This window comes from Sardina pilchardus, chromosome 17 (genome assembly GCF_963854185.1).
Source record: "Sardina pilchardus chromosome 17, fSarPil1.1, whole genome shotgun sequence".
NCBI classification, from domain to species: Eukaryota; Metazoa; Chordata; class Actinopteri; order Clupeiformes; family Clupeidae; genus Sardina; species Sardina pilchardus.
The window spans coordinates 19,502,888-19,522,233 of NC_085010.1; the positions used below are offsets into that span (position 1 = coordinate 19,502,888).

Here is a 19,346-nt window from a genome sequence, read left to right on the forward strand (position 1 = left end):
CGAGCAAAAGCATTATCGACAAAATCCAACCAATTTTCTCGCTAAGGCTCGCTCGCATCGCATCGCAGTCAGGACACGATGTTAGTGAACCTTCACCGAGGCCCACCCAGCACCCACAGAGCAGGGCCTGTGATCATGATCGCCTCACGTGACGTCCACGAGCAGTTGGGTCCAGTATGGCTCTTACACACTGAGGAAGGCAGAACGCTGAAACGTGTCTGTGTAGATAAATGGTGATTATGCATAGTTGCGGCCTTTTTTCTTGTTTTTCAATAATAGATTATACTTTGGGCAGCACTCTAAAAAACATTGTAAGTCTTGAGTGAAGCCTGCTCCTACGCTTACGATCCAGTACGGCTAAGCCACAATACAAACAATCTAGACCCGAACTAAAGACACACACATCTGAATGGACATTATTTGTTGCGGACGTCAGGGCATTTTCCCTTCGTCAACGCCATGTATGCTCTGAGTGTGTGTGTGTGTGTGTGTGTGTGTGTGTGTGTGAGATGTCGTGAGAGCTTGTGTGTGAGTGACAGCATTCTGCTTGTGTAGCGTTTATGTCAACAGGTGTTGTTTGTATGAATGGCTGATTGCAACAGTGTGTCTGATGTGTATTTGTGTGACTGAGAGCACGTGTGACACCAATTGTGTGTGTGTGTGTGTGTGTTTATCATGTTGTGTATATTATGCATGTGTGAATGTGTGTGAGTGAGTGTGTCTTTATTATGTTGTGTATATTATGCATGTGTGAATATGTGTGTGTGTGTGTGTGTGTGTGTGTGTGTGTGTGAGTGAGTGTGTCTTTATTATGTTGTGTATATTATGCATGTGTGAATATGTGTGTGTGTGTGTGTGTGTGTGTGTGTGTGTGTGTGTGTGTGTGTGTGTCTGTTTGTTTGAGTCTGCACTACGTGAGTCTGCAGCTGTTCCCTTCTCACCATCAGTGGTGTCACCGGCTCTGATTCATCCTCCCAGTGCCTCAGCATGCTCTCTGCATGTGATACACCCCTCTGATCACTCTCCCTTTGATCACGCCGAGACAGACACACACACACATGCACACACACACACACATGCACACACACTGAAGCACACACACACGTACACTCTCTAGCTCTTTCTCTCTCTCTCTCTCTCACACACACACGCATGCAGAATATGGCCAGACTCACATGAATCTTCTCATGAACGTGAACCATCTCATAAATATTACATCGGGACACACACAAGCTCTGTCCACCATACACAAAAATACGCAAAATGTGTCTTTATATGCAAAGCAAAATCCTCATCAATAACATATTTTGTATAATATTATGACCAAATATTGTGTTATGACAAATGTGACAGAAAACAAGCATGCCTATGTGGTTAGTAGATTTTATGGCTTAACACAATACATTTGATAAGCTATTTTAATGTGTGTGTGTGTGTGTGTGTGTGTGTGTGTGACGGTTTGACCTCATGCTATGAGTCTGAAAGTCTCTGTGGCCTGACCAAAAATGTCAGATTCCTCTTTCATTACAGAAATGATGAAGTCTGACATTAAACAGGCTCCCTGTCAGTCATACTGTACACTTGAGATAGAAGCTGGCCAACAGTAAAAACTGGTCTGTGCTTTGACTCACGTGGCTTGCGCGCGCGTGAGCGCCATGGAGCGCAGTGTACAGTATCTGTGTGTGCCTATAAAAAGGCTCCAACGCAAACTCAAGTGCTTTGGACTGCTCTGATGTTGCTCACCCGGGTCTGGTGTTCGGCCCTGGTCGTGTCTTGCCTGATCTCTGAGAAACTCTTCCACTAACCATACACATAACACAGATTAACAAAATAAGTGGATAAACATATACATTGATACACAGATCGATAGAGAGGTAGACAAATAGATGGATAGATAGATAGATAGATAATAGATAGATAGATAGATAGATAGATAGATAGATGCATACATTATAAAAACTCTTCCATATGCAATATTTCACACAACAGTCATGAGTCACTCTTCCCTACTCCTCAAACACACACACACACACACACACACACACACACACACACACACAATAACGAATGGAAAGTAAACACTCTCTCTCAGAGAAATACAAACATTCAAGCCCACACACATCCCCATAGGATGATACTGCTAGTTACCGTAGTAATAATCATAGTGCTCAAGCCCTATACACTAATCCAGCGAAACACGGAAGTAGCACAGCGCCGCCATTACTGCGTGCCTGGCTGCTAAGAAAGTGGCCCGTTGGTTCCATAAGCGGCTGTTGCAGAGGTTAGCTGTAATTAATACATGTCTTTATACCTTATGTTGTTAATAAATTACCTTCATTGGTAAGTTTTGGCCACAGTCTAACATCAGTATGTTCCCTTTCGCCTGACATTTTCTTTCATGAGCAGGATCTCTTGTTAGACATTCTCTGACAGGATGCTTTCATTGAAAAGCACAGGCAAGTGTCACTCGTCACACTCCGCAGGCACGCAGTAATGGCGATATTCAAGATGGCAGCGGCCATAAAGTCCGCGCTGGATTAGTAGCGTATACAAAAATACCTCTGTTGTAACATGCCAATATGGGTCCTCTCTTGGATCTGTGTCATCTCCTGCTGACTCAAACAAACACTGACACTCATACACTCACTCTCTCACACACTCTCTCTCACACACACACACACACACCTTCCTTCCCCTGACCCTCTGTACACTCTGTCTCTGCAGTCCATGTCGCTGAGGTCAGCACTGCTCAAGGACACCCATCTCCTCTCAACTGGGCCAAGTTAGACACACACAAGCCCTCCTCTTCAAAGGCCGTTGCATTGCCAACACACACACACACACACACACACACACACACAAAGGCAGCTGCATAATACGTAATTTTTTGTACATAATTATCTCTGATTCACTCTCTTCTCCTTTAAGCAAGCTGTCTGAAACCACAACTACACTCACATAATCCTACACACACACACACACACACACACACACACACACACACACACACACACACACACACACAAAATAATACACACAAACACACACACACATACACACACACACACACAATGATAAGGCCACTTTATCCAGATCCCTTAGAGAGAGACTCTGTAATGGAACTTTCTCAAAGTAGGTCTCCTACTATAAAACAGAAAAGGAAAGGAGATAGAGGGAGAGAGGGAGGGAGAGAGAGAGAGAGAGAGAGGGAGAGAGGTGAGAAGGAAAAAGCTTATAGCTTCAGGAGTGGCATGATGATGCTGTCTCAGTAAATTGCCTGACTGGAAGACAAATGGCGACGGCCGGCCTGTTCCTCCCATAAACCCCTGCAGCCTTGAGAGTCGCTCAGACATGCCAAGACACAGAGGTTTCATTCACTTCGGTTTCGTTGTGATTTACTGTCCGCACAAACAAACACACACACACACACACACACAGTCTGCCATGTTTGTAGCAACTTCAGCAACACGCCAGTGGAATACCCGACACCTGAAAGTCTTTCCTCCGCTGAATGCAACAGCGATAGCATCTCACTATGCCAAGCTAGTCTTCTCACAGGTTTATCATCCGTATCTCTGACTGTAACCCAAACAGCACACACTCATTGATGTTCAGCACACCCACACACTCCGCGCAGCGACAGCCTATTTTGGTATTATTTACTTTAGGGGCCATTCATGAAATGATTAAATATATTTACGCCCGGCCGTTTACAACAGTGGGCCATTACTTCAACCTTCCTCTCTTCAGAGGTGGCGGGACGGCGTTTCTGTAAACAGCGTTTTACAGATTGTCTTTCTATTAGTGCTTCAGACAGCAGCCGTAAGTCACACCTCTTATAGTCACAGCGATCAGCTAGTGTATACACACACACACTCTGGGGGCGATCTGCAGGGCGCGATAGCAAGGAATGGTGAAAATGTGAGAACTGAGAGAGTGTGTGTGTGTCTCTGGAAAGGAAATTAGCACCATTAGCACTCATTTTAACCCATGTGTTTGTTTATGTGTGTGTGTGTGTGTGTGTGTGTGTGTGTCTGATAGTATAAAAACACCCAAAGCTAGCCCACAATACGCCACATCTCTGACTAATGTTGAAGGTGTCCCAGAAGACAAGAGGGGGTGGGCGCACGGTTGTGCTGTGCTATGCTGTGCTGTGCTGTGCTGTGTGGGGTTGTGCTGTGTGGGGTTGTGCTGTGCTGTATTGTGATATGTTGTGTTGTGCTGTATTGTGCTGTGCTGTGTTGTGTTGTGCTGTATTGTGTGGTGTTGTGCTGTGTTGTGCTGTGTTGTGCTGTATTGTGTGGTGTTGTGCTGTGCTGTATGGTGCTGTGCTGTGTTGTGTTGTGTTGTGTTGTGTTGTGTTGTGTTGTGTTGTGTTGTGTTGTGTTGTGCTGTGCTGTGCTGTGCTGTGCTGTGCTGTGCTGTGCTGTGCTGTGTTGTGTTGTGTTGTGATGTGCTGTATGGTATGGTGCTGCGCTGTCCTGTCCTGTCCTGTGCTGTGCTGCGTTGGATTGAGTTGTGTTGCATTGCGCTGTGCTGTGCTGTGCTGTATTGTGCTGTATTGTATTGTGCTGTGTTGCGTTATGCCTGTGCTGTGTTGCATTGCGCTGTGCTGTGCTGTGCTGTGTTGCCCTGTCCTGTGTCTCTCCATCGCCATCAGCTACTTGATCCATAATTAATGATGCATCATCTCTTGAGCTGCACTGGCTCGGAGTCCAAATCAGTGTGACACGGGGGGTCACGGGGGGTCACGGGGACTGTTCCGCCCGCAGCACAGGATGTAAACCCCGGCCCTGGGCTGACTCATCCTCCCTTACATCACCGCCTGACAGACCGGGCGCTGGTGCGGGTCCTGGCAGCTGCGGGTGAACTGAGGAACGCCAAACTCTCTCTCTCTCTCTCTCTCTCTCCCTCTCTCCCTCACTCTCTCTATCTCTCTCTCTCTCTCTCTGCAGAGCCTCCTCACTTCTTCTCCTTGAGTGGTTTGAGGGGTTCAGGGCCGTATCTGGGTCTTTATTCTGCAATTCAGCACACCTTTCAGAGGGAGACTTAGGAGCCCGGCTTCAGGAGATTAATTATTTTCAAGCACTTTTCTAATTTTCTAAAAGGGGGAAGTGAGGGAAATATACTCTTCCTGCATCTCACTGTTAATTATAATGATTGTATTGTTTTTATTCGTACCATAACCATAATCATATCCATCTATAGGATATAATATGCCCTTTCACTTCCTTGCTATGATTACACAAGAAGATGTGTTTGTCCTGTTTAAGATAGACAGAACAGCCCGGTTACGTAACTCTCAACTAACCAGCAGCCAGTCTCCATGTACACCTGACTCCAGTCATTATATGAACACAGACATATGTAAAACACCCATACATACATACGTACGTGCACACACACACACACACACACACACACACACACACACACACACACACACACACACACACACATGCGCGCTGCAATGTCACCAATCCGAGTGAGCTTGAGGCAATGTCAGCCTGAGCAATTCAGCGAGCCCGTGGCCTTCAACGAGGATCAGAGGGGGCGCGCAGTGGGACTCTGTGGCGGGGGATGAGGATTAAACGGGAATAAACGAACGAGACGCCACCAGAGATCGCCGAGAGGCCACATGAACCTCAGGATTAAATATGGAGGGCAAAAAGGAGGAGCAAGAGAGAAAGACTGAGAGGGATAGAGAGACGGGAAAAAATGAGGGGGGGAGGGGGGGCAGGGAAATGTGGAGGAAGAGATGGGGCAGAAAGGGCATTTCTGAGCTTCTGAGGTCCACACACACACACACACACACACGTACACACACACACACACACACACACACACACGTACACACACACACACACGTACACAATGCTACAGTAAGTCTGCGGCTATTTCTGCAGCGGGGGCTATTTGTAATCCCAGGCTATTAGTAAATTAGGGCCATTTGGGAGTCCTGGCTGCATTAGCGCCCTAAAGAGTGCTCTTCTTATGGCAGCTTAGAGAGCAGCTCAGCCTCTCTACTAGTTCCAGCTCAAAGTGCAGAGACTGATATCAGAGCAGGACCGACTAGCTAACCAAGATGCCAACCCAGGGCCAAAATCTGTTCCACGATCAGCCATGACGACGACGACACACACACCGAGGGAAAGTCCGTCCACAGCCTAGCTAATATTAGCGGAGGGAATCACAGAGTACAATATGGCACCTTCCCAGACGCCATGACGACGATAGCATCACAATGGAGAGTACAATGAAAGACAATGAGCACATGCTGGGGGAAGTCCATCCACAGTTGCACATACATGATGCTACTACTACAGTCATACAAAATATGGATCCATTTTTCTTCTACCCAATAAAATACAAATGACAAAATACTATTTTTTATTAGAAATAAGAATGTAATATGCATCATTAGATACTGTCCATCTCTGGTAACACCTGTTAAGCTAAGTGGAGTGAATGAGCAATCAAAGCATCAGGACGTCGTGATTGACATTGCATTAACTTGTCATCGTTTAAACAGGTGCTCTTATCAATGGCAACTTACATCACCGACCCCAGTGCTGTTTGGGAACTGAAGCGGCGAGTCCTGCATTGTTAGCCGCACGCTCCATCAGCTGAGCTAAGGGAGCATTACTAAGAGTCGACGAGGCACAGTCCTGTGCTTCCTCAGCCAATACGTATTGCGCTCGAAAAAACTTAAAGTATGAATCATACAACACGATGACAAGAAGCACTCTCGTCTCTCAGCAGCTGTAAGCAATAAGTTCTTCTTCTTGGAATAACATTAATTAAGATGGGTGTTTTTTTCATGTTCTGGTAGCAGTCCTAAAAATAGACACTCTAAGAATAGAAGACTGGGTTTAGGGCCCTCTCCTGGGATGTGGAGACAGCGACAAAAACTTTCAACAGAGCAAATGCACTGACCAATTAGGAAACTTCCCCAGACACCGGGATTCCTGCCTATTGGCGTATATCGCCGTTGGGTTTTTAAAGTAAACCACATGAGTAAGAACCCAAATTCCCAAAAGACAAATTACTTGTTGGTCAAAATCCCCACCTCACTATTTTCCAATAATTAGTTGTATACCAGGAATAGACCTGGAATATCTATCTTTATCTCATTGTTTTCCGAAAACAACCCTAGCAAGTCCCTAACAATTCATTTGGACAACTCCATCCAGAAAAGCAAATACAATGGCACTTAAACCACAATCGACACATCATTTAGCAATTAAAGTGTTATAGTCAACTGCCACAGATACAGTGGCACTTCAACCCAACTCAACACACCCCTCTGTCACCAGTTAGCAGCTGAAGTGAGAGTTCGATTAAAGCAGTGGTTCTCAAAGTGGGGTCCAGGGACCCCTTGGGGTCCGTGACCCATAGCCAAGGGGTTCGCGAAACATTTTAAAAAGATGATGCTCTTTTCACCCATAAAACAAGCAAATTGTGTTTATTTGGTCCTACCCACATTAACTTGGGATAGTGGACCCGGCCACAACTTCAGAGAATACGAATGGTTAACTGTTACGGTTACAAGGGGGTCCTCGGAAAATGTTATCCCCTAAAAGGGGTTGTTGGAACCAAAAACCCCTGGATTAAAGCATCCATCGTCTCAGCACCTGATACATGGCTCCCTGTTTACTTTGTCTCTGCAGCCTAATGCCCGCAAGTCCAGGCAATTTGCTCCCGAGCTCCAGACTGTTACATGACCATTATTATTCTGCTGTGCTCCACTGGTTCCTCTCAGGGCTGAGTGGGTCTTGACGGTTTAGATAAATGCGACAATTGTCTCCGCTATCCGTTCATTTTTTATTTATTTTTTTCTTCATTAAATGAGCACAGGCGAGAGATTTCCCTGGAAGAGAGCAATGGTGTAATATGTTGTTTCATCTCCAGCTCCAGATATTACACTAGTGTGACATTAATTTTGTGAGCAATCACAGCTTTTTCCCCCCTAAGCCTTTAAGTGCTTCAATATGTCTCAGCAGACTGTGCAGTGTGTGTGTGTGTGTGTGTGTGTGTGTGTGTGTGTGTGTGTGTGTGTCTCTGTCTGTCCGTCTGTCTATAAGTGGTGCGTGGTCAAAGACTGTTTAAATTAAACTGGAACGTTCTGATATCTCTGGTGAAGCGAGGTCTTGTGGCAGTGTATACACACAGTTAAACAGCGTGTGTTCGTACATATACTGTAGATAAAAGACAGGTACCGTAATTTCCTGACTATTAGCCGCGGCTTTTACATACATTTAGCAAAATTTCTTCAGCTATGAGGTTAATACAGGGGGGCAGTTAATATGGTTTTAATATCGTTTTGTTTCTTTTAACTTGCAAAAAACACTGTCCTGCGGCTTATGCATACAGTTAAACAGCATGTGTTCGTACATATAGATAAAAGACGAGTAAGAGCTTTACTAACACAAAACCATCGATATCAATTCTCCTCCTTCCCAACCCTGTCCACTATATGGTGAGGTGCACAGCAGTGCTCCCATGAGGCGATGAACTAATGCTTTTAATAAGCACTAAGAGCCTGTTATGGTTCTATTCTTAGTGTGTTATGATTCTATTCATAGTGTGTTGATCCAATAATGAGAGGAGGGCGGGGCAGGTAATCGTTATTTCTGCAATCGCCTCTCCGCGTTAGCACGTCATGGAAGCCCCGTGCATGTGTCACCGGTAAACATGATCCGTTCGTACATAAATAGTTAACGTTTATGACCGAAAAAGTCTGATGATGATGACAATATTTAGGTTGGCCATGGCCATGTTCTTTTCATGCGCCAACTGTAGGCCTATTTATACATTTGTGGGTCTGTGTGTTTGCTGTGTGAGTGTGTGTGTGTGTGTATATTTGTGTTTGTATGTGTTTGAGAGCGAGAGAAACAGAAACAGACAGAGACGGATAGGTGGGATTATCCTCTAATCTGGTTTAAAATCGGACCCTCCTTTACTAAAGTAAGGCTGCGTTAAGACAACAGCGTCAATACAATAACATAAAAACACTCAAACTATCTGTAAAATAATCTGCAATAGAGCAAGAGGCACTGAAGATGTAGTAGAGCGGGAGAGAAAGTATACAGAGATAGAGAGAGAGAGAGAGAGAGAGAGAGAGAGAGAGAGAGAGGAACGATAGAGGAGGACTCACTGTGAGGGGTCACGAGGCGCAAAGGGGGATAATCTGAATCTTTTAATGAACGTGTCGCCCTGATTAAGCCTGTGGATAATCCCCGGGGAAGATACAGAACTACTCAGCACAACTTCCTTTGATTATGAGTTGCATCAAAACCACACACACACACACACACACACACACGCACAGAGAGAGAGAGAGAGAGAGAGAGAGAGAGAGAGAGAGAGAGAGAGAGAGAGAGGGAGAGAGAGAGAAGGGTGAATTGGATGAAGGTTAGCCGCAGGCATCTAGAGAGGACACCTTAAGGGCACAGGGGCATCCGTAGGGTCACAAGACTATTTCCCAACTACAAATTAACCCTGACACATGGCCTGACCCCCCCCCCCCCCACACACACAGACACACACACCACCACCACCACCACACACACACACTCAAAGTCACCTCCGCCTGCTTCACATCACCATATAGCATAGCTGAACATACAGTCTGTCGCATAAAATATGCATCAGAAATTATACACACCCACAGACACACATCACACAAATACAGATGGCAATTTGGAAAAAGAGAGCAATGCCATTTTCAGAGGACTTTGACATGGACACCATTACAGTGTCAGTGCCGAACGTACACACCATGCTTGAAGTTGCAGTAAAGAGTTTTGAGCTAAAACAAGGTATGCAAAGTTATGCAAAAAATAGCTAACAACAGCAGCACAGTTGCCATAGAGACTTACATGCTAGCACGCTAATTCATTTCTTTTACTGATAATGTGGTTGATGTTGTGCTATGAAATTAAACCTGTGTGGTGACCCATTCCAGACCACAGAACTACATGCACAGGCTAGGACGTTAAGCGGAATGAAAGGCGTGTTGAACTGTCCTTCAACTACATTCATTTAAAGCATATACCAAAAGTATTTTAGCCTATGTATACCAACCATTTTATGACCTTATGAATTCTGTAAATAGCTACATGTATTTTAACTTATCCATTTTTTTTTACTGTTTTCTGTTCTCTGTTTGTTGACAGCGAATAGCATAGTGAGTTGTCTTTTTGTACAAAATGCACTATACAAATAAAACCTGTCTTGTTTGATCTTGCCCTAAAAGTAGTTGCCGATAACATCCCAAAAAGACTGCCCCACACCCACAAATGACTGCATGCTGTTGCTTTAAGTGTATGGGGATGTGAGGAGGATGCCCTTTATATGAAACTCCAGCCAATGGCAGACATCCCCTGGGGCCTTTGTGGCATATTTCTCACAGTGTTCCTGGTGCTCCAGTGAAACTCCCCCAAGTGTTGTGGCCAAACGGCCATAGCTAAAGATTACAGACAAGGGCGCTGACTCAGGAGTCATGGTCACCACACACACACACACACACACACACACACACACACACACACACACACACACACACACACACACACACACACACACACACACACACACACACACACACACACACACACACACACACACACACACACACACACACACACACACAGAACAGAACAAACCACAACAAACCACAAACAGGAAATACAAAAAATGCCGAAGACCAACAAATAAACTAGAAGCATGAATAAACATAAATGAGCATGTTTTTCCTCATTGTGCACTCCTAGAGAGCGCTTGCCTCTCTAACACACACACACACACACACACACATACACACACATACACACAATGCAATCACAATGCAAATGTATGAGTGAGTGTGTAAATTACAATTAACATTCACAAGTTGGCGTGAAAAATGCTGATTATTGGCACTTATATTGCCAAAGCAGTCAATACATGAAGAATACAGTCAACGTTGGCGGGTAGGTTGTATATGTCCCATATACAAATTCATGAACAGAAAGACTGATTAGCATGAAAGATGTTGAAGTATAGTGCCTAAGAATTTCAACATCTATGACATATTTGAAATGTAGCACTGTAATGGAACACAACTGATGCTTCCTCTGACACCAGTTGGAGAAGTTTCATGTCTCTGTTGTTGAAATAGTTTTGCTCATTCAGACGTCAGAAAATGCCGAGTATGTTGTCGGGGCTGTTTTTGTTTTGAGTATCATGTGTATAAACTTTCATTTCAGTTGGATTGCCTGAAGCTATTTGAATAATCAAAACTATGACTAGGGATTCAGATACGGGCCAAGACAATCATCTTTGAAAAAACATAAGGCTTAATGCTTAGTTATCGCTAAGCCCTGCCTATCGAATACAGATAAGCCAATAGCAGGTAAGAACCAGACACACACAGACAACTTCAGCCTTAAACTCCATAGAGTTGAGGTGAAAGCCATGAGTTTTGTTGGGCATGAGATTTCATAGAGATGGTGAAAACAATCTTTCAGTAAATTATGTTTTGGGGAGGTGTTCCGTATACAAACTCATGAACAGATTCACTGAAACAGGAACACAATCTTCAGGAACACATCTGTTCATGAATTTGCATATGGGAAACACCCCTCACCCCCCCAACAAAAATGTTAACTATGGCCTTCCCTATGCCTTCCGTAAGCGGCCTATAGACAGGCTCATTTCTGCAATCACCAGACTATGCATACATTATTAATGTTGTAACACATGGGGAAGAAATGCATGACAAACACAAATTCATCATTTAAACTAAAAGGGCACTCGGAGAGTATAGAGGTCTCCGCCAAGTTTCCCTTTCGCTATCATTACGAGGAAATAGGCTACTGTATGGAAAATACTTTGAAGTTGGATCTGCTCCAAAATGTTATGGATTTTCCTTAGAATGTACTACACCTTTCCACCAATTTTTGTTGAGAATTGAACCCGTAGTTTTGCGATTTTGTTGACAGACATACAGCACTGCAGTAGCCTATGATGCAGTAAAATGACACTCTACCAAGCACCCGGACAATATTTTGCACCTGCCCTCATTCTGAAACAGTGGTGTTGTGCATTATTTATGTTTCATTACATTTGCCGATGACCATTCTATGGTGGTGCTTGTTGGTGTCCTGTAGTATAGCATTTGTTTTTATACTGTGTGTGGGTGTGTGTGTGTGTGGGTGTGTGTGTGTGTGTGTGTGTGTGTGTGTGTGTACATGTGTGTGCCCATATGTCCTTCACTGGGTGCATGTTAGACTGCAAAGTCATATCAAACATACTGCGTGTGCAGCAGAGTCAAGGAGATGGAGAGAGAGAGAGAGAGAGATGGAGAGAGAGAGAGAGAGAGAGAGGGAGAGAGAGAGGGAGGGAGATTCAAGCTGAGAAAGAGGACAAATTCAGGAGCACGAGTGTGGAAGTGGAACAAGCAATTAAGGACGGCACGGCCTCGATGTCTTCTCTCCGCTCGTGTCTTTCCCCTCTCTCTCTCTCCCTCTCCTTTCCTGTCTTTCCTTTCTCTCTCTCTCTTTCTCTATCCTCTCCTGTTTTCCTCTCTCTTTCTCTTTCACCTCCCTGACCTCTTCAGTTCATATGAGTTTTCCTCAAGCTCTTGACTTGACTTGACTTTATAAAAGAGATCAGTGATGTTTTGGTCTTACATTGGAAAATAAGATTAGAGATTGAATTCTGTGCTGTGTTGTGTTGTGTGGAGCAATACTAGGGTTTGTACCTAAAGCAAAAAGCATTGTGTTTGTGACAATAAAACACAGTGTTTTCAACATGAATGTGGTCTAATCAAGTATGTCTCAAGGATGCACCTGTTGAAATGGTCATGTGACATCCCTCAACCTGTGGGTGCTCATCGAGTTCAATTATTCAGTAGCTGCTGTCTACATGTACTGACACACACACACACACACACACACACACACACACACACACACACACACACACACACACACACACACACACACACACACACACACACACACACACACACACACACACACACACACACACACACACACACACACACACACACACACACACACACACACACACACACACACAGAGTGATGTGAAACCAGATCCCTGACTCTCATAATGTCCCATATCCCTCGCTACGCAGTGTTGAGTTAACGTTCCGGTCATATGCTCGATACGCAACGGAACGCTAATGATTAATAGCCAAGTTAAAGAATGAATTATTTGAAGAGCTAACATTTGCTACAGATCACATGGGGGCTCTGGCAGTGTGAGGAAGTGCAGAGCCTGAGTCAGCCCCCCAAAAAAGATCAAGACAAGGAGGGAGCTTTCAAATGAAAACAGAAAAGAACTGGCCATTGCTATGCACAGCAGAAAAAAAAAATGGCGCTGCTGCATGCTGTAGATGCAGAGGTCTGTTTTAGCAGTTTAGGACCAATAACACACACACACAACACACGCGCACAGCCGCACACACACACACACACACACACACACACACATGCGGAGACCACAATTACTTCATTACATCCATTTAACATCCACTCATTAGTGTGTTCAGAAGCCAGTCCAACCATGTCATGACAGACAGCTAAATGGCTGGAGCGCGGTGGTCAATATTTAACCAGAGTCTTGTGTTAAGGCGGATGTTTTGTTGAAGCAAATGGATGCATCGAGGATCACATGGTAGACTAAATGAACATTTCAACTAGGTCAAGCAGCGGACGGACACATTGTGAATACATTTCTGGAGCATGTCAAGTTAACGTGATAATGAATTGATGGATGTGTTCACTGAACATGTGTTTACAACTATTACAAACATGTATGGATGGGGAGGGGGATTCTGCTTTGTTTCAGAGTTGATCATCATGTTTGACCTTTTTGCCAGTAGACAGACTGTTGCTGACAACACAGTGTGAGACAGGCCAGAGAGAGGATGAAGATGCAGGATAAGCGTTTGGATCCAGATGCACTTATCTATACAAAATATGGGGCACACACACACACACCACACGCAATTGATTTATTTTCTCAAAAAATGCATGTAGATAGACACATGCTATCTTGCATGCTGACACTGACGGTTCCCAGGGAAATCAGTCACATGCTAAAGTCTGTTTAAACAAGATGTGCAACCACTGCATTCTGTGCGTGCCTTTGGATGTAAAGTATGCACATGTGGTGTGTATAGTCTACCTATATGGCTGCCCTCTATAGCCGCAAAGCTTGCATCTTCTTTCAGTGCCATATTGGAATAACACCCATACCGGCATTCACAGCCATCTCATCATTTCATCCATGTGCTACTACACATTAGACCCTCCTCCATGTCATTCACACAATCTAATCCTACACGTTCAATACCTCCTGCAGAGCAATTACCTTTGCCATTGAATTCTGTCCAATTTCCATCAACAAATTTGTGACTGTCAGAAATGTATCCGTTGTAATACATCCATCCAAATGAAACTGATAAGCACTGAATTGTCTATCCACTTAGATACAGATTCATACACCGTAAAATATATTCATTGATAAAGATTGTCTTCATTCACCATAAAACCATTCAACACAACATGGTCCAATCAAAAGGCATGATTTGCTCCAGTGCTCCTCCCACCCCTTGCCTGCTGGGAAACAAAGCGGCCCCGACACATCCGAAAGACCACCCCATCCTCCATCTCATCCCCTCGACTGGTAGAGCCACTTTGAGTTGCCATGACTCCTTCTCTTGTGTTGCCATGACGGCAGTGTCCTAGTGCCTAACTCAGATCCTCTTGTCAGGAGATGATGAGATGGGGAAGATTTCCATGTGTGGGCAGAAGCTTGGGAGCTTGGAGACCACCCCCCCACCCCAAACACAACACAACACGCACGCATGCACGCACACACACACACACACACACACACACACACACACACACACACACACACAAACACACACACACACACACACACACAGTCATAAACCAAAGTCATCAAACAATTTCATCCTGGTCCCCATATCAACCATACTGCCATTAGTATCATCATGCTGCTACACTGACCCTGGCAGTCCATTCTGTATTCCAAGAGACTTTCTCCCGCGCTCTAATCTGTCTGCATTAATCCCCTCATTCCCTGATTCAACTGGAGCCAGCACCAGCCTCCAGCAAACAGCTACCGGTGGGAGGGAGTAGCCTACAGGCGAAGAAAAACGCACACAACCACTGTAGCCTACAACAAACATCGTTTGGCACGACCCCAACAGGTCCACATTATTACAGGGCCTCGGTCAGAGCGGAAGTGGGCGCATGCAGTGGTCGCAGACTGACCGACCGTTGCCTTGCGGTTACAACAAGTTCCCGTGGCAGGAGAGTTGTCCATCTAAATTTCTGGGGACAGGAACGCACGAAATGGCGCAGATAACAAGTCGTTCTAATCAGTTCCTAAAGGTCGAGGGACTAAATTAATATCCGAGTCGGAACTCTGCTATTTGCACTGGGAGGGATGACCTTTTCTATCCAGTTTATTGTGATTGCCTACACAATATGTTGAGAAAACGTAGGGTAATCGCATAGACTAACAGACAGTGTTAAGGTTTTGTTTTCTTTGGCTTCGTTAATAACGAAACGAATGAGCGCCTCCGTCAGAGATAAACGTCAGATTAATGAATTATGTTCACATTAAGAATCCAAAACACTGTTTCATGTAAATAAATGTCCACGCCTTTTCATTAAAAAAAGAGAGCACTATTTACTCATGATGAGTGATTTGAGGTCCAGGGGGAGGAAATAATATAAAAATATTGGCTAGTCGGGTTGTCTAATAGATTGACCAGTATTAGAAGGCTATATTGTCATTCGAAAATATGTTTTATCCTACACAAATACCTCTCTTCGTCTTTGTTTACTAACAGTGCAATGCTACATTGTTTCTCATAGACTGTCCCGGTCCCTTTACACATGCTTACCCAACATGGTTACAAAGTTTCAACGGCCTGCCCAATACACTACGTGCAATACGGTGAATTCTACCATTCACATGCCCAAAGGGAGAGCCGCTTGCATATTGCTAAACATAAGATGAGCTTGTTAAGTCACTCACGTTCCGAGGATCTCCTTGAAGTCAAATATCTTCTTGATGTCATCTACTTGCTTTTTCCACGAGCATTTCCCGGAGTCTCCGTTCTCCCGCGCCATGGTGCAACCGGGAAAAGCCGTAGATGCTTCGAACAGTTTTGGGTCCCCCGGAGAAGAATCTGCCTCTTGCCTTTTTTCCCACGCTTAGGATTCCACTCCCCTCTGACGAGCACAACCACGCGCATCAAAGTCACCGCGCGGGCGATGATGTTCTCTTGCCGGCTCTCAACGGTGGAAATGCCACCGCCACCTCAGGTCGCCCCTCACCTTCTCTCTCTCTCTCTCTCTCTCTCTCTCTCTCTCGCTCTCTCGCTCTCTCTCTCTCTCTCTCTCTGTCAGCAGGCACCAAACGGGACCACGCGACTTCACTGTAACATTCGTTTAGGCTCACGACTAAAACAGTTGACGTAAGTAGCCTAAATTGTGCCTGTTTAGGCTATGTCACCAACCCTCCACCAGACAAGACGAGCACCGTAGCCTAGTCGCCGTCAAAATACAACCTGCTCTCGCTACACGCCCCATACAACTGAAGCACATAATCTAAACCCGGATGTTTTATTGAACCATGCTAATGCCTTCGGTTGTTATGGCAATGAGGGAGTGAGTAGGATGCCACACAAAGATAGACCTGTCAACAGTGCGCACAAGTGTGCATGTGTGCGTGTGAGCCAGAACGTCTAGGCTACTACAGATAATTCGCATTGCACCAAAACGACTCTGGCGGCAAAGGAGATGCACTTACGCTAACGGACACCCTGCAATGTACCGTTTAAAAGAATCAATGTGCTTATGAAATTAAAGTGGTGTCTAAACCAATGGCTGTGGATGAAATGCTCATAATGTACTCGATTAAGCGCTATCCCCGGGAGTGGGACAGTGCTGCCAACTCGCTGAATATGCGAGCTCACATGGCTTGGTCAATATTTCTAAGGACACATTCATAGTCAGTGCTATAACCTACTAGGCTACCTGATGAAAACAGGCAAGCATTGCAGTGTGAGTCTATTTGCAATATCTACTTTGAAAAAAACTTGCTACTTCATATATTTAAAGTTATGTGCTATGAGTAAATTACTCTATTAAAACTTCTGTTAGACCTAATCATGATTATTTAAATTAAAACGTAAAAAGTTTTCCTCTAGTTTTCATAAAAGGCTTTTCCTCATTATCTTTCTGAGGAAACAGCTGAGTCTGAATCCCCTTAGCTGCTGATTGCAGCGTGCACCCCATGCTAATGCATTGCATTCTGGGGATGAGTAAGAACTACGTGCCCAGTGCCAGCTGCAGCAGAGTATGGTGGTGGGAAAGGGGGTCTGGATGGTGCCTGCAGCGCCAGCTTGGCACTGTAGTCAGGGGGGGATAAAATTACTGCAGCCTTTCTCATTTGACAGACCAGCCAGCTCCTTTGTGTGTGTGTGTGTGTGTGTGTGTGTGTGTGTACAAGTGCTCATGAGTATTCCAGCTGCAAACTACTGCAGTTTTTTAGCTAAGGAAAATCTATCCACTCCCTTCCTCTCTCCTTCTCTTTCTCTCTCTCTCTCTCTCTATGCAGCCATTTCTGAGTCAGCTTTTCAAACTAGTTTGATTTGACAGAGCCTCCGCCCCGCCTCTATCTAAAGAAGGATAATACTCCTCTCAGCTTTACTCACAGTGACAACCTCTCTCTCTAGTCTGCATATCTCTTACTCCCTCTCTCTCACTCCCTCTCTCTCTCTCCAGAGAGAGAGGCAATTCATTGTACCAAACATCCTATCTGGCTGAGGGTACTGTGCACACTGCTGACATCAGCTGTGTACAACACACACACACACACACACACACACACACACACACACACACACACACACACTCGTCATAATGCATACATAAACACACCTGGTGCGACAGGACACAAGCCACTTGCGTGGCCCTGGCGCCAGGTACAGGAATAAAACCAGTCCACCCCTTCATGTTTATGTTTTGTGTCTAGCTGTGTGACATTGTGTGCACTGGCATCACAGACCCCTTTGATCTGTGTCAGCAACACACAACAGACTGGCTCTGGTAGGCAATGCCATCAAGCATTTGGTTTTAAGTGACCCATTACATGTTAGAGAGGCAATAGTGTATTTACTAAGGGAGAGTAACCATTTTTGCATATATGTGTGTGTGTGTGTGTGTGTGTGTGTGTGTGTGTGTGTGTGTGTGTGTGTAGGTTATTACTGGTCTCGGTTCATCAAAGAAACACTTAAGGAATCAGTGTGCTTAGGCATAACTGTGAAAAGTGAAAAGATCCTGCCCTGATTCTAGAAACCAACTTAGGGTTACCAAAGTTCAAGGTCAGACTAAAATAGTAGCTAACTGTAATAAGGACATATTACTTAGTGAATACAATGTAATATTTTTGCCGTCAACGACATTACCCTTATACAGTCAATAAATCACTGAAAACTGCTTCACACAATACTAGTGAATTGCTCCACCTTGTGGAAAACTGGGGATATTGTCCAAAGTTAAGCAGTTGCAGTGTGTGTGGTGAGCCCCAGTTCTAACTATTCATATAACATACAACATAATAGCAATACTAACGTACACTATATTGCCAAAAGTGTTGCTCACCTGCCTTGACTCACATTTGAACTTCAGTCACATCCCATTCTTAATTCATAGGCTTTAATATGGAGTCGGTCCACCCTTTGCAGCTAAAACAGCTTCAACTCTTCTGGGAAGGCTTTCCACAAGGTTTAGCAATGTGTTTATGGGAATTTTTGACCATCCTTTCAGCATATTTGTGAGATCACACACTGATGTTGGACGAGGAGACAGGCTCTCAGTCTCTGCTCTAATTCATCCCAAAGGTGTTCAATTGGGTCGAGGTCAGGACTCAGGACAGGCCAGTCAAGTTCATCCACACCAAACTTTATGGACCTTGCTTTGTGCACTGGTGCACAGTCATGTTGGAACAGGTAGGGGCCATCCTTGAGCTGGGCTTGGTCCCTTAGTTCCAGTGAAAGGAACTCTGAATGCTTTAGCATTAACCAATATAGTTTGGACAATTCCAGGCTCCCAACTTTGTGGAAACAGTTTGGGGATGGCCCCTTCCTATTGCCTGCTGCAAAAGGTGGACCAACGTCATATTAAGCCCTATGGACGATTATGAATGGGATGTGACTGAAGTTTATATGTGAGTCAAGGCAGGTGAGCAAATACTTTTGGCAATATACTGTAGTGTATGCCAGCTAA

At 44.7% G+C, this 19,346-nt stretch overlaps 1 protein-coding gene across 1 annotated transcript in view; it reads right to left on the bottom strand.

The window, feature by feature from the left end:
• The window catches only part of camk1da (calcium/calmodulin-dependent protein kinase 1Da), a 71,550-nt gene extending 54,876 nt beyond the window's left edge, over positions 1-16,674 (bottom strand). The window contains exon 1 of the mRNA XM_062518284.1: positions 16,090-16,674. Coding sequence (XP_062374268.1) covers positions 16,090-16,184 — 95 coding nt within the window. The 5' untranslated portion in view covers positions 16,185-16,674. The remainder of the gene's footprint in view (positions 1-16,089) is intronic.
• Between the last annotated feature and the right edge of the window lie 2,672 nt (positions 16,675-19,346).